At 38.1% G+C, this 14,418-nt stretch overlaps 1 protein-coding gene across 2 annotated transcripts; it reads right to left on the bottom strand.

Moving 5' to 3' along the window:
• Positions 1-425: 425 nt before the first annotated feature.
• LOC107225868 lies at positions 426-9,705 on the bottom strand. 2 transcript variants are annotated; one of them, XM_046732447.1, is made up of 6 exons: positions 9,453-9,705; positions 6,420-6,677; positions 5,775-5,911; positions 4,220-4,673; positions 2,334-2,514; positions 426-2,182 (listed from the first exon to the last, which is right to left on the bottom strand). In XM_046732447.1, the coding sequence occupies exons 1-6, from the start codon at positions 9,486-9,488 to the stop codon at positions 1,947-1,949; spliced, it is 1,302 nt and encodes a 433-aa protein (XP_046588403.1). In that variant the 5' UTR covers positions 9,489-9,705; the 3' UTR covers positions 426-1,946. The 2 variants fall into 2 exon arrangements, with proteins under 2 accessions (XP_046588403.1, XP_015521950.1); XM_015666464.2 differs by having other exon boundaries at positions 2,334-2,505; positions 9,453-9,704.
• Positions 9,706-14,418: the final 4,713 nt, after the last annotated feature.

Genomic DNA, 14,418 nt, shown 5'->3' with positions numbered 1-14,418 from the left:
GAATATGATTATTTAGAATAATGATCAATGAACACATTTGGGTTATTTAAATTATGATAATAATAGAAAGTTAAATGACTGTATGAACAGTGAGGATAAATCGGAATTTCTACGGCTTTTTAGGACTGCGATTAGTATAAAAACGGAAATAGTTTTAGCTAAAATTTCATTTTTACACATAGGCATTTTCGAATAGATTGCTTCTGTTTATTGATGAATCATAAATAATCGTACATGCTTATACATACATGATAAATAAAGTAAATGTATGAGAAATAAATTATTAAATTATAGTAACTAACGTATTTATGATAATGCCTCGCGATTTTCGTATACGTATGTATAATAATACATATAACCACAGCTCGCTGTCCCTCCCCCCCCCCCCCCCATAACCAACAGCTCGCTGTAATTTTATACTATACATTACACACCTGCTAAAATGTATCCCCTCATAAAAGTTCCACGGTTTTGGTTCTTTTTTTTTTACGTTTTTTTTTCCAATCGTGTTGTGTGTACATATTTACATAGTGAGTATCGATTGTGTAAGTGTATAATACGAAAAGTACGCAGTCCCCACAACCCAGCCCTCATCATTTAGCGCCTGTAAATTTAATTTCAAAAACCATATCATATATTGATTACATGAATAATTAACTATGTATTTATTCATTCACTTGTCTATACCGTGATAGCCGTGCAACACTATTATGTACTAAACATCACATGGATGTAGCGTGCTTATAAATATACATATATTGAGTTCATTTGCTCAGGTCACGTAATAGCATTGCTTTAATCCTTCATTGGATTAAATGTATTATATATTTTCTTTGTTACGTGATAATGACGATGTGAGACAATAAATTGAAATTCCGGTTTCGATATTTTTTTAATTGTGGAAACAATAAAAATTTATGCGGCCGTGCTGTGCAGCTGATTTGATATTTAATGTGACTAAATTTTAATTCTAAATGTACATTTAATGTACGTGTGTTAAGTATAACTTACATACTTATTCGTATACGTATATCGTGATAAATCGCGAAATTAGATTAATCGTAAGTAAATAGAATTTGTGTGTTTTAGACGACAAAAAAGTGGCAAAGTCTTGAAGTTGATGCATATATATAGGAAAATTTTATTTTTCTCAAGGTGCGAAATAGATTAATGATACTTAGTACTCAAACTATTATGTACTTAAGTGTAACTTTTTTGGTAAAAAACAGACTCCAAAGATTCAGTATTTATCTTATTTTCAAATTCACCTTCAGAAAATTGCCGATTCGTTATAGACTGTCGTTTATTTTTTTCCCCCGTAACTTCAACACTTTTCCACAAAAATATTCTTTCTATGTACATTATGCAATTTCCGAGTATTCCTCTAAAATTTCTATTTCCGCTGAAATTTTATTTCTATGATTTCTGCGTTCAATATCTCCTCAGAACCTTGCGAAAAACTCTAAATTTTCCACTCGAGTAGAATTTTATGAATTTTATAATAACTTTAGTAAAAACATTGACGTGTATTGTATATACTCACTGGGGTATGATTTTTTCTTTCTTTCTTCAATGTATACAGGTGTAGTTAAGTAATCGCGATTTATTCAATAGACTAGTTCGAGTGTTTTTTTATGCATTTTTCAGATTTGTTTCACCGTTATACGTATCACAGCATAGAAACGTAAAACTGGTACATCTACGCATAATTTCTCAATTAACAAAATTCTGTACAAATTGCAGTGATTGCAATAATAATAATAATAATAATAGTAATAACAGTGACAATAATAATAATGATATTAATTATAAAAATTACCAAAATTTCTTGTCGAATAAGATTTAGTCCAGTTTTACGTAGTTTATACGTATGCAATTATACGCTGGTGTATTTTTTGTTTCTTTTACGTATATCTAGTAATAATTATTCATTTGCAATTATAATATTATTGCACCGTTGAACGTCCCGTATACCCCTGCGTTTCGGAAAATTTTCGCGCACGTTCTCTGACGAGGTCGTCGATAGTCTTGTTATGTGTTGCACCGGAAGTTACGCTGTGAAGTCGCGATGCCAGGTAACACATAATGAACGCGGAGAACACGAGAAGCACTCCAAGACCGGAAGCAAGGTAAAAAAAACTACCGCAACTGCCTTCAAGTCCCGCTACTTTCTCGTACAGATCTACCGTAGGAAAAAGGGGGGCGAGATAGGAAAACAAAAATAGGAAAACAGCCAGAAATAATGATTGAATAAAAAATTAAAATAATCGAAAAACTACATTTATGAACAAATTGTAGACGATGAAATATTGCAAGTTTAGTTATAGACTCACCGCCTGGCATCAAAACTGTGTACTCAATGTTTTCCTTGAATTTTGTGAACGGTACAGAATCGTTGAACTTCTTAACGAGCTTTTGAGCGCTGGGTAATTGCACATCCGGTTCCAAAGAACGCCTTCTTCTTTTACCGTGTCCGGCAGGCTCGAACAGGTCCAGACAAAATTCCTGTGAAGACTGCATTGTGTTGTGAAATGTGAATTGATTTCGCACAACGTTATTAAATTTGAGTTCATGCTCGTTTGTCACACACGGAGTTTGGGGTTTATTTTTATAATTAAAATTGGCACTGTCAAAACACTGCATCCACAACGAACCCTTCACTTTTTCTATCGGGGATGAATATTGAATTATTTATGAATTTAAGATTTTCAAGGGCTTACAGTTTAACGATAAATAATTTTCCTATATTTCATTGAAAAAAATTTGTTTGCAAATTGATGAGTATTGTTAATTAACATTTGTCGTTTGGGGATAATCTTACAAATTTAACTAAATCGGTTCTCATCACATTTGCGGTTTAAGAAAACATTCGGGCGCATCTTTACGTATTTGAAAACAATCTTACAAAGTTCTTATACAGATTCGTCATTTTCCCGTACACACGATAGTGAAACGAATTATCGTCATGCAGTCGCTGTGACATTTTTCCGATAAAAAATTGAATGTTTGATTAATATTTCGGTTACCTGAAGCCTAAAAACTGAACACTGTGAGTTTGTATGATTCGTACTTCAGTGAAAATAGAGTGATTTTAACAATAATCGATCACTTTCGCACAACCGGCTGTGTTTCCGACCGACTCGTTTCACAGCTGGCTCACAACTGATTCGCGTTAAACTCGAAACCTAAGAAGAAATATCGACTACAGCGATCACGTTGTTGACATCAACCACTAACTTGGATTGGAGATTACCCCCGAATTCACGAACGTTCGTTGAACGTTTACCAGCTGAAATATATAACGGCTCGTTATATTCTTCTGTTTTCATTGTTATTATTTTATGTATCGTACAACCAGCGTAAATTTGACAGTTAACCACAATAAAGTCTGAGATTCAATGCTGTTGTCATTCAACTAATACAGTACTGCTTATTGAATCTAACTAATAACCATGAATTTCTGATATCAATAGTGGTTGTATTTTTGGTCCTAATTTCACTGTATCACTTTTTTTCTCAAATAAATAAACTTTCAAATTTTCTGTATTTCTCCTATATCTCAGTAATGATTGGTCGATTTTCGAATGTTTAATGTCAATATAGTTATTAAAGTTACCGAACATTATACAAATTTTAGAACCACCGGTTTTCAGATTAAGATCAAATGCTTCACGTTTGAACCTTGAGATACGTCAAAAGCTAGCTTGCGCCGTTAATTCTTCTTGTCCCGAGCTAAATTTTCGGTTATTGAAATCCAGTTGAAAGCGAAATTATACTTCGGCATCTCTATCTGTCAATTTTATTTACCGTGAAATAAAATTTCACATCCAATGAACTCGAAGAACCAGTGTCGACCCAATATAGAATCACAAGTTTATAAATGTCTGACTAACAGTGGTCATATTGATTTTGCGCCTAATTGAAAGTTCGAACGATCTGCCTTAACAATGTTTTCCTCGATAATGCGAATCTGAAATTGTTGAACGCAATTTTACGTCAAACATATTTACGGAAGGAATATTTTTTGTTCTTCAATTATATGATAAATTATACTTTTACATTTCCTCTGATTCATCCCATGAAGATTTAAACTTAAATTTATAAGTGCGCGCACGTATTGCGAAAAAAAAAAAAAAAAGAAAACTGAGTACGGTTGACTGTTAATGTTATCGATTTCGGTGCATCTGGAAAAATACAGTTATGTAAAATATCAACGTACTGGCTGGCAGTCTTGAGCCTCCATGCACGCCTTGATCTGCGAATGTATCCAGAGGGTGGACCTTTCCCTCATCGAGCTAAGGAGGAACGCCTCGAAGTCGAGAAAGACCTCGTTCTTCTTCCCCCGGTACCTCGCTGGCTGGTGTGGAATTATCGAGGCAAAGTCCCTGTTCCTGCAGCCGTCCTTGACCAGGGCTACGCTTCCTGGGGCGTGGGGCTCGTCGGGATCGGGGCTGACGGTCACCTCGAGGAGCTTGATGTGCCCCCAGGCGCTTTCGGAGCTTATTCTCGCCCGCAACTGCAGCTTTGTACCGATCGGAACCGCCTGGTCGACCGTCTGGGAGGCGGCATTAGGATCGGAAGCGTTTCCCACCGCCTCTCGGTACAAAGCGACCTCGTACTCCAACCGGCCGGGTGTCTCCTCGACAACACCGGAAACCCGGGCTCCGTGGGGGCTGAGAAATTTACAGTGTGATGGAACTTTGACTCGCGCGAAGTATTCACCGAGATTGATGAAATGCTTTTAGAGATTCTCAGACAAGGGAATTGACCGTAAGGTACGCACGTGGAATTTCTTTCTCAGTTAGAATTTAAAGAGATATTTTGTTACGAGGTTCGAAATTTTCAAAAAGTTGTGAAGCATCAGCTCCTGATCTTTACTTCTTCACGTTCTAGTCACTGCTCGTTCCGAAATATAAGTACATCGTTGGCAAAATAAGTAACGTAGATTATTACTACTTCAAAAATTTTCAACAGTTTCTTTCTCGAAACTTGCTCTTCTGATTTTTGAGTCGTTCGATTCGAATTTGAAGTCCAAAGAGTAATTTTTAAAAATGGTGGATTCGATATACCGAAATACTATACATGAAAAACAGCTCGACGTCAAGTTTCGTTTGAATCAAGTGATTCATTAATTTTACACGTATTTAGTTTGGAATCCATTATATTTGATCCGTCATATTGAAAATAACTTTATCGACCTTAAATACGAATCGAAAGACTCAGGAAACCCCGACCGGAGAGCAACTATTGATAAGTTTCGAGAAAGCTTTTCTGGAAAAAGTATTTGATGTTACATTTCGCATGTAAGAGCTGATGCTTATCTTTTCGGGACCACTAGAACATGACGGAGTCATATTTGAAGGCTTATGCTGTTCAACTTTTTCCTTGGTCTATTATTGATTTTCGTCAATGAAGTTATTTCGTTCAATTTTAATACAGGGACAAATTTGGGAGCCATATTCTAATTTCAGTTGATTTTACGAAGGGGTTTTTATGGAATGACCTATTCAAGAAGTAAATTATAAATCCTATAAAGGTGCATGAAAAAATTGATTCGAATCCTTTTGTAAATTATCTTGCTCTTTAAGTTTCTGTCGAAAAGTTTCAAACCGCTCAAAGCTTTAAGTTTTTATTAAAATAAGTGAGACTCGCCGTACGAAGACTTTTTAGCTTTCAGAAAAGTTTTATTCTCAGGATGAATTTGAATCTCGGGGGCTTTTCCATGAGGTTTAAATTTGGATCGCCATTAATTAATTTATTCTATATGTACTCACAACGTTCCAGCAAAGCCCGCGGCTTTGTGTCGCAGCAGCGTTGGCTCAGGAGGTCTACACATCAGGATCAGTTCTTGATCAGCTAGCATCACAACGCCTGGGAAAGCCGGGAACCATACTCTGAGATGGATGAATTCCTGCAAAATATCTGCACGTGTGGGTCCCATGCTTACACTGTGTGTAATTATTGTGGAATAAAACAATAAAAAAAATACGCTTTTTTTTCTCTTGTCGGTTTCAGCGAGTAATGGGTTAATATTTGACCAGTAGTCTGCACAATACGGGTAATAATCACATTTTGTCTATATAAATAATTGCAACCATTTGTGTCCCGCTTATTCTTAAGAAACAGTCTAGAATTTTCCACGAAATGAGATTTTCACAGGTGAAAATCAAAAGAAACCGCTGATTGGTAAAAACTGATTTACGAGAATAGAAGGTATACGTTTTTCGAATTCGGAAATTTACCTAATTCATGAACTAAAGACTCGTTCACCAATTATTAATTGTTTCATTTTCATCGTGTCTGTTATTCAATCTATATTTACTACAAGAAAAAGAGGTAAAAAAATTACAATGATTTTCAGATACCAAATTCTGAGTCCGAGTTTAAGTATAACGGAGAATCAAAGACCGAACACTTACGTTTCTCTTGAGAATACCGCAACGGGAGAAGTCCGTGACCTTGAGAAGGTAGTTATCCTCTTGTGGGTCGGTGGGATCCGGTCTAATTTGGCAGCTCGGATCCGTGAGCGGATTCGCTGCTCTGTCGTCCGCGAATAATGGGGCTCCTTTGAAGCCAACGGGACGGCGTATCTTGGCAGTCAACAAATCGGAACCCGAGCCTGCGAGACTGCATTGAATTTCCGAAACTTCATAGTCTTGAGCTAGGCACAGGTTCGCCTGTGACATGCAATGTGAAAAACACATTTTCAAAACTACGGGTAACTTAACATCAATTTCGACTCGTCTTTCCTTCGAAAAAATGTTAACGGTTTATATTAACGAACAATTCGAACGATTTTTCTTTTCGAAGAATTTTTTTAACGCGGACAGCATTCTTAGCGTTCTTTTGTCAGCTAGATTATGGGAACCGTTCCGAGGAACGGAAAGGCCCATTTAGTTAAACTAAATTGTTTCGAATGAAGGGTAAAATAATCGGAAAACTACTTTTGAAATTTGTTGAGACATTCGATGAATTAGGTCAAAATCTTGGAAGTTTTTTCATTTTTTAATTCAATATCTTGCCATTCCACTAATGTTTATGTTGCACGTGTAACTTTATATAGATATTAAGGTGGAGGGACTGTTCACTCTACGTAGGCGTAAAAATGACTGCAGATGATTTCAGAATTACAAATGAATTCGTATGGTTCGAGGTGATTCCAGATTCAACGAGCAATTTCGCTTGATTCGAGGATTTCAAGTTTCCTATATATGTGTCAAGATGTCGTGTATAATTTCGAAAGATTTGATGATCCCTATGATTTAATCTGTCTTAAAACAATAAGACGTGCGGTTGTAATCATAGGAAAAGTAATAAAATCAACATACAATTGAACCGTGTAAAATTTGTTTCTTTTTATCCGTTTGCCTCGATATGTGTATTTATCGACTTGCATGACCCTTGAATCCGTAGATCCAAGTTCACCACGTGTTATAACTCATATGGGTCCGTTTTGCGCCCGAACGAACCGCGTTTCCGTGACGCAGGTACAAGATGTATCCGTCTAGGTACATCCGTAATGACATACAAGCGATCCAAGCGATCTTAGCATCGAACGCGACACGTATATGATCCATCTTCGGCACGCGCTCAAGCCGCCTGGTTTCGCCGGGTAAACATATAAGTGAGCAGTATAAGGATAAGTAAACTCTGGACGAAGTAACGGTGCAACGTGTAATGCTCCGGTGAATACGTTAAAATTTGACCGCCTCTACGTCTGCGTGCAAATTTATCATCACATATGTAACCCATCCGTGATACACATATTAGCCAAAACGTATGTACAATCCGGGAGAGGATTTACCATAAATTTAAAATGCGCACATATTTAAAGAACGATCATAGTACGCAAGATCCTGCGCGATTATATGTCGGTCACTGTTCAAATATTATGCGTATTAATCAGGTCCCAAATTCATAGATTGTATATGTATAGTGATTTAGCGTAATAAAAAAATACCGTATAGCGTAGAGTCGCAACGGTTCAGTTCTTTCTTTTTCTGTTTCTTTCACTTCAAGATTCTCGATCTTTTCTGATTTTTATAACTACTATATATATATATAATATATACGTAACTGGACAAGATTTCTTTTTTTTCTCTCAATTCATGTGGACACAGTTCTTGATTCTGTATAGAAATAGTAAAAAAATTTAATTAAGGATCTCACACCGTTTGGAAGGCGAGTTGATTTTTGAAACTTCGTCAATTTGACCTCCTTAATTCATTCGATAAACTCAATTCAATATTAATTGATTTATTTTTCCTTTGTAGCTGTTTTCGTTTTTACTTGGGTGCATATATGCATCTATAAATGTTGGACTTTTCGAGCAGCTGGTATCGCAGTTGGATTCCGAAATTAGTATGAATTTAAAATACCGTGATTTAGATCAATGGCTAAAAATATGTATTATACCAATTCTGTTGTCATCTTCGGAAAATGTCTGCTTTTTCAGGCTATTTCTGTGTTTATTATTCGAGAATTTTCAGCCGCACTGCGTGTTTGTTAATAATTTTGAATATCGGTAAAATTTTGCGGAATAAATAAATCAATTTGAAAAAATATGCTAAATATAATTTAGCTCAGCCTCCTATCACAGAAATCGCAGATTATCTCAGAATTGACAAATCTTCAAATGTTTGAACGGTTTTTCAATACTTTTCGTTCAATTCTGGTTTTTCTAAAACCGCATCGATCGATCAAATACATCGTCGAAGTTAAATCTCAATTGCCATAAGTCTTTAGATACTTTATACGTGTGTAGATCCACAGAATTGCGGCACGCATGCATATGTTTCAGGTGCATCCTTGCTTTAATTTCATGCAAATGATCATAAGAATGCGGAATACGGTGTACAGTGTGATTATTTGTGTTCCTTGCATTAATATCAATCACGAAACAAACCGCAATACAAAAGTGTAACTCTCAATTTTCGTGATATTTGCAACCTGCGGAATCAACACCAAATAGCAGACTAGCAAGCGCTGTTCTGATCAGCCAGCTGTTGCTTGACGCGGCGGGAAAAGGGCGAATTTAAGTCGTATAAAGATATTCGCGAGCGATGAGCGTGCTGAAGAATTTCGCTAATATCCCGCGATAAGTTCGCAAAACGGGGTTCACTGTCCAGAGTCGGAAGTCTATTTCATCTGGATTATTTATCTCGCGTTGTTTGGAGTTACAAACCGCGTCGCGGCGCCTTCAGAGATCCTTGTCATTAAAGCTGGTAAGCGGTACTCAGATAGAGAGCGGTAAACGAGACGCGGACAGGTTTAGCCTATCTCTCTCTCTCTCTCTCTCTTTCTCCGTGTTTACAAAATGCTACTTCCTCATCCGACAAGCGTTGGTAGAATCCATTATTGTCGATAAGATTACTTGGAAGTAAATGAAGTAAATGAAATCCAGTAAATTTGGAAAAGAACCTTGCAAGAGTAAAAAGTTTTCTCTGACTCACCGTGAAAGCGATCGACATTAAAATCCTCGTCCACATCTTTGATTATCTTTCGCTTACTGTGTATCAATCAATATCGTAATCACTGTCTCGTCTGTTATCGACCAAATAGAACCGATGAAACTTGAGAACTCGAATCCGGCTCCAACTTACTTGGGGCGCTGGATCGTTCAAGGAGGAATGATCGGGTGGTTGAATTTAGCTGAAGGCTGTAGACGGACTGAGTTACTCCATCGGAGTCCAGACCGTCCTCCACTGGGCAGAGGCGATCGCCCCGGGAGGCGGGAGAGAATTACGAGACCATTCGGAGTACTGTTAATGCATGCCCACTGCCCCTGCTAACAACCATCCTTCGCTCTTGTCCTCCTTGACGTACTCTTCAAGGTATAATAGAACTCCGCATGTGCCATGGGTCGTTATAGCCTCTAAGCTCTATCAGCCATTTGAAAGAAGCTTCGAACCAGGCGGAATATCGAGTCCATGTTCTTTTAGTTGTTTACTCAAAGTTTTAGAAGCCTCGAGGAACACGGTGAAAATTAATCTAATCCGCTGTTGGCTCGAAAATTCTACGTAAGAACCTCGGGAAATTATTTATACCGTGAGTTTATTGTAAGAATTCGTCGCTCATTGTTAGCGTCAGCAGATAGGCAATCGAAGATACATTTGTAATTGCTGCATATTCAAAATGTAGCTTCGGTTGCTTGTCTACTTGTGTTAACCGACAAGTTTCACGGTGAACCTACCATTTTTTTTTTTTTCTTATTATTAAAGGAATCAATTTGTTGAGAAATTTTTTACACATTTCCTCCAATTAACGAGAAATTCATTTGCTTCAGCAAGATAAGCGGTAATCAGGTATGTAAACCATTTTTTAAAAACATAACGAAGTTCAAAACAGATTTCCGAAATAAAAATAATTGTACATAGTTTCACAGGAGTGATTTTTTTTTTTTTTTGCTGTTGTTTTCATAAGCGATTTTAAGTGTAGATCTATTTGTTTTGGCGAAATAATTTTAACAAATTTTCGAGAATTCTAAAACAATGCATTCAACCAAATTACATCTTTTAATTCGAATATACGATGCGAAGTTTTCGAGTATTGTATAGTCAAGTAATGAAAGAATCCTCGGAATTTTTCAAGACTGTCTTATAACCGCTGCGACGAATTTCTCTTGTAAACAATTTCTGCACTGAAATGGAAAACATAATTCTCATTTTTTCTCTTCTTCACATACGCGTAGGATTCGTTCTTCTGGAAGGGTAAAGATCTTTTCACACACCTGTGTGGCATAATACGCGATTGGTACTTCGGCGTATTTTTCATCTTATTTCTCTCCTTGCTTCCGGTTCTTCTTCTTCTTCTTCTGTTTATTTCTTTCTCGGTCTACTTTACGGCACTGGTCGATATCGCCTACCTGAACAAGTCGTGTGCACCGAGTGTCAGCGGAAGGCTTACTGGGTCAATGTCATCTCGTATTCCCCTGTATTTTGCATTTCGTTAACTGTCTAACTGCACTTTAATCTGTTATTTCTGATTAAAGTAGGTAGGTACGTGTGCCACGCTCCGGTGGTCCGCACGCAGTGGTCACTCTACCGAACGTGTAACGTGGGCATCCCACACATGGACACAGAGTCTTGGCCCGATTTGGACCGCGGTAAAAAACTCCGTTGTAATTCAAACGCCGAGCGCAAATTCTTTCGCCCCGCCATTATTTCAGTTCTTTATTCAAATGCGTAATTACACTTCGTTAAACTTAGGAAACCGGAAGCAGTCCGTTCATCGTGTCTGTTAGACAATTACTTTTTTTTGCAGAATAAGAATAATACTACAAAGAAAATGATATTCTTCGCTCAGGTTGCAATCCTGGGACCCAGGCGGTTCATCTCCCAAGTGAATTCTTCACCAATTCTTGCGGGAAGTTCGTTCAAATCCCAGATTTCCTCAAAAACTGGGGTATCAGCGTCGATATAACGGGGATTTTTACGCGTCTTATATTTATGTTTAGTTTTTAAATAAATTTCCATAAAGTTTTTTCATCCTCATCGCATGATGCATTGCTGGAGGCTAACGTTTGTTTCGAGTTGGGCATATCGGGGCGGCCGCAGTACATTCACGCAAATTTTTCACATCCGATTCAGGTTTAATGATCGACAAGGAAAGAACCGGTGGATGAGAATTCTGATAATGGTCCATTTAAAAATAAATTTCGGTTCGCGTATACGTTTTGCGAAATTAAACTGGCACGCACGCTCAACATTGAGAGATCTCGAGCACCTGAGAGGCAGATTAGAATCTTGAAGTGTGAAGACTTGACGAGTGAAGCCGGTTTTTGGATTGGCGATGATCGTCGATCGGATTTACGAGCGCCGTGTCGGCAAGTCGTACCAGGTGTTGATCAATCAACTACTTGACGCGTATAAGAATGCGTGTGTAGAAGGTACGCATACCTGCATATCGGACCACCGCAAAGGCATGGCATGACGGCAAAACGAAATATAACGGAACACTAATATTCTACCCGGAAAGTGGCGAAGATGCAAAGCAATGAATAACAGACTGCTGTTAGATACGCGCACTGTCCGCGTGATATACTCGATCATCCTGTTGCACGCGGAATTTCAAATCCTCAAGGATCTACATCGCACTCCTTTGCACACACCGGGTGTCGCGTTTTGATTGGCCAGTAACTGAAATAACGTTCTAGCTTTTGCAGGAAAATTGATTTTCAACATACACGTGATTGCAACGCTCGAAAATTTGCAACAATTTGCACTCGATGATCTTTTGTACAGTAATTTCTCTCAGGCAATGATCCTGGCCAAGTTGACAGAGAATTTTTGTATAATTTGACTATTATTATGTTCACCTTGTATATTTCCCTCAGGACTGTCGGTCTCTTATGCAATTGCAATTTTTTCCGACTAAAATTTTTTCAAGCCCGGTAGTAAGTGCATCGCTTGACAGCGTTGCCAATTTTATAAATGGAGGACGAAGGTAGATACACGGAGTTTCCGTTATAGTCGACGAGGCAGCTTTAACAGCGTCTTCTTTGACGCCTTTTCTTTTTGTCTCGTTTTGCTTTACACTGTCAATTTTCGTTTTTTATTTTTCTCTTTCTCCGCCACACGGTTTTACTTTACTTTCTTCGTGCACAAATCATTTTCCTGACGGACTCTGTAATTTAGCAATACGTATGTATATAATATGTATTATACTTACGTACAACGCGTGCGTTGAGCTTTTTCGCAAATGCAACGAAAACGGAATTCCCGATTCGTTTATCCGCAAGTAGTATCACGGTTGCTGTTATACCTGCAGGTAACGGAAACGATGGTTGGTCGCGGATGGGATAAAAAACCGGCTGCTGTAAGCCTCGTATGCACCGGTCAGCAATTTTATTATGTATATAATTTACCCGCTCGCATATAATGGCGAGTTTAATTACTCCCCCGCGTTGATCAGCAGTAATTACGTTACATTCTACTCGCATACTGAATCCATTTATTAATAATACACCATATAACCGTTACGGAAATATCGTCTTGGTATAAGATACCGACAAGTCTCACACCTAACAATCACACTAATTATGAATATATCCACAGAATTCAATCATATATTCGACAATGCTATGATTTCCATTGACTATCCCATTAAATGTATTTTTCATTAACTCAAGAGGGTCCAATCATTGAAAAGAAAATTCAAACGGTCGGACGTATCATCAAAAAAAAAAAGAAAGAGTTTCAAATTAATATAGAGACAGCAAAAAATTGCTCGTTTTATTTGAAAATATAATTATTCACCCAATGCATGTATCACGTGACCATTGAAAGGCACTTCAGAGTGATATGCGTGAATCGTGATATGCGTACCATATTCCTTTCCATTGTTGGGTTAGTTTCTTTGATTTACCTTTCGCCGCGTTATACGTATCGCGGTAATTTGAGGGAATGATGAAGTTCGAGATTAATGATATAATTATCCGTTACTGTAGCGTCGTGGTTCAGTCTGTTACGGACCATAGATAAAATTAATGGCGAACGCCCGCCAAGCTAAGCTAAGCGGAACACAAGTTCTCTGCATTTCCTGCAAACATCTAGCCACCTGCATTTTCCGCATGGCGTTCTGTGGACCTTGACCGTCGCCAAAAACGTCCCAAGTTCTTGCTGGATTTTTTTTCAGGTACATAAATTAGATGCGCTACGAGAAAACTTGTGAAATAATCGTCGACCTCTGAGTGCCTGAATCCCGAATTGAAATTGGCACGAGATTCAATATCATGTACGGTATGTTAAACTCACTAAAGTATTCTCAGAATGGTCTTTTATCGTTCCACGGTTCTCCTCAAGCATTTCGAAACCGATATTTTGCGGTCCAGTTACTCTGCACGAAACGTCTTCGCGGGTTTAAACGAGGTGAAAGTAAATAATCTTGCGATAGCGATAAATATTCTTCGAGAGGAGTCGATGAGCGGCTTAGCATGAAAACGCAATTAATGAAGCAAGTGACTACCGGTTATTAATAACCTGCAGGTAGTGTAATTTCTGTTCTCTCACATGCCGCTTCGCTTCGCAGCGTATCATCCTGAAACCGAAGAGGGATCCTTAATTCTCTGAACCTGCAGCTGAGGGTTTCAAATTCGAGAACTTGGTACACGATACATGAAGTTATGACCAATGTGTGTCAACCGTGAAAGGTCGGACGAAGCTGTCGCTTGTACGAACGATAAGACGGACACTCACTGATCCAGAGACCAGGCGTCAATTAGGCGTCATCCTTCGGCTTAAATCAGTGCACAAGAACAGCAGCAGTGCGATTTATACACACCGTTTTTGGGGCATCGGGTTATAAGCATAACGGATTAATGCCGGCCGCTAATGCTAATGGGTTTTGGGCCAGTAATAGCCTGCAGTTCGGGTGTTAAAACGAGGATATCACACTCTGCTTGTTTATGCTAATTCGTCG

The sequence above is a fragment of the Neodiprion lecontei genome, chromosome 2, assembly GCF_021901455.1.
Source record: "Neodiprion lecontei isolate iyNeoLeco1 chromosome 2, iyNeoLeco1.1, whole genome shotgun sequence".
NCBI lineage: Eukaryota > Metazoa > Arthropoda > Insecta > Hymenoptera > Diprionidae > Neodiprion > Neodiprion lecontei.
Note: the sequence above shows the minus strand (reverse complement) of the source record. Positions and strands in the feature narration are given on the sequence as shown.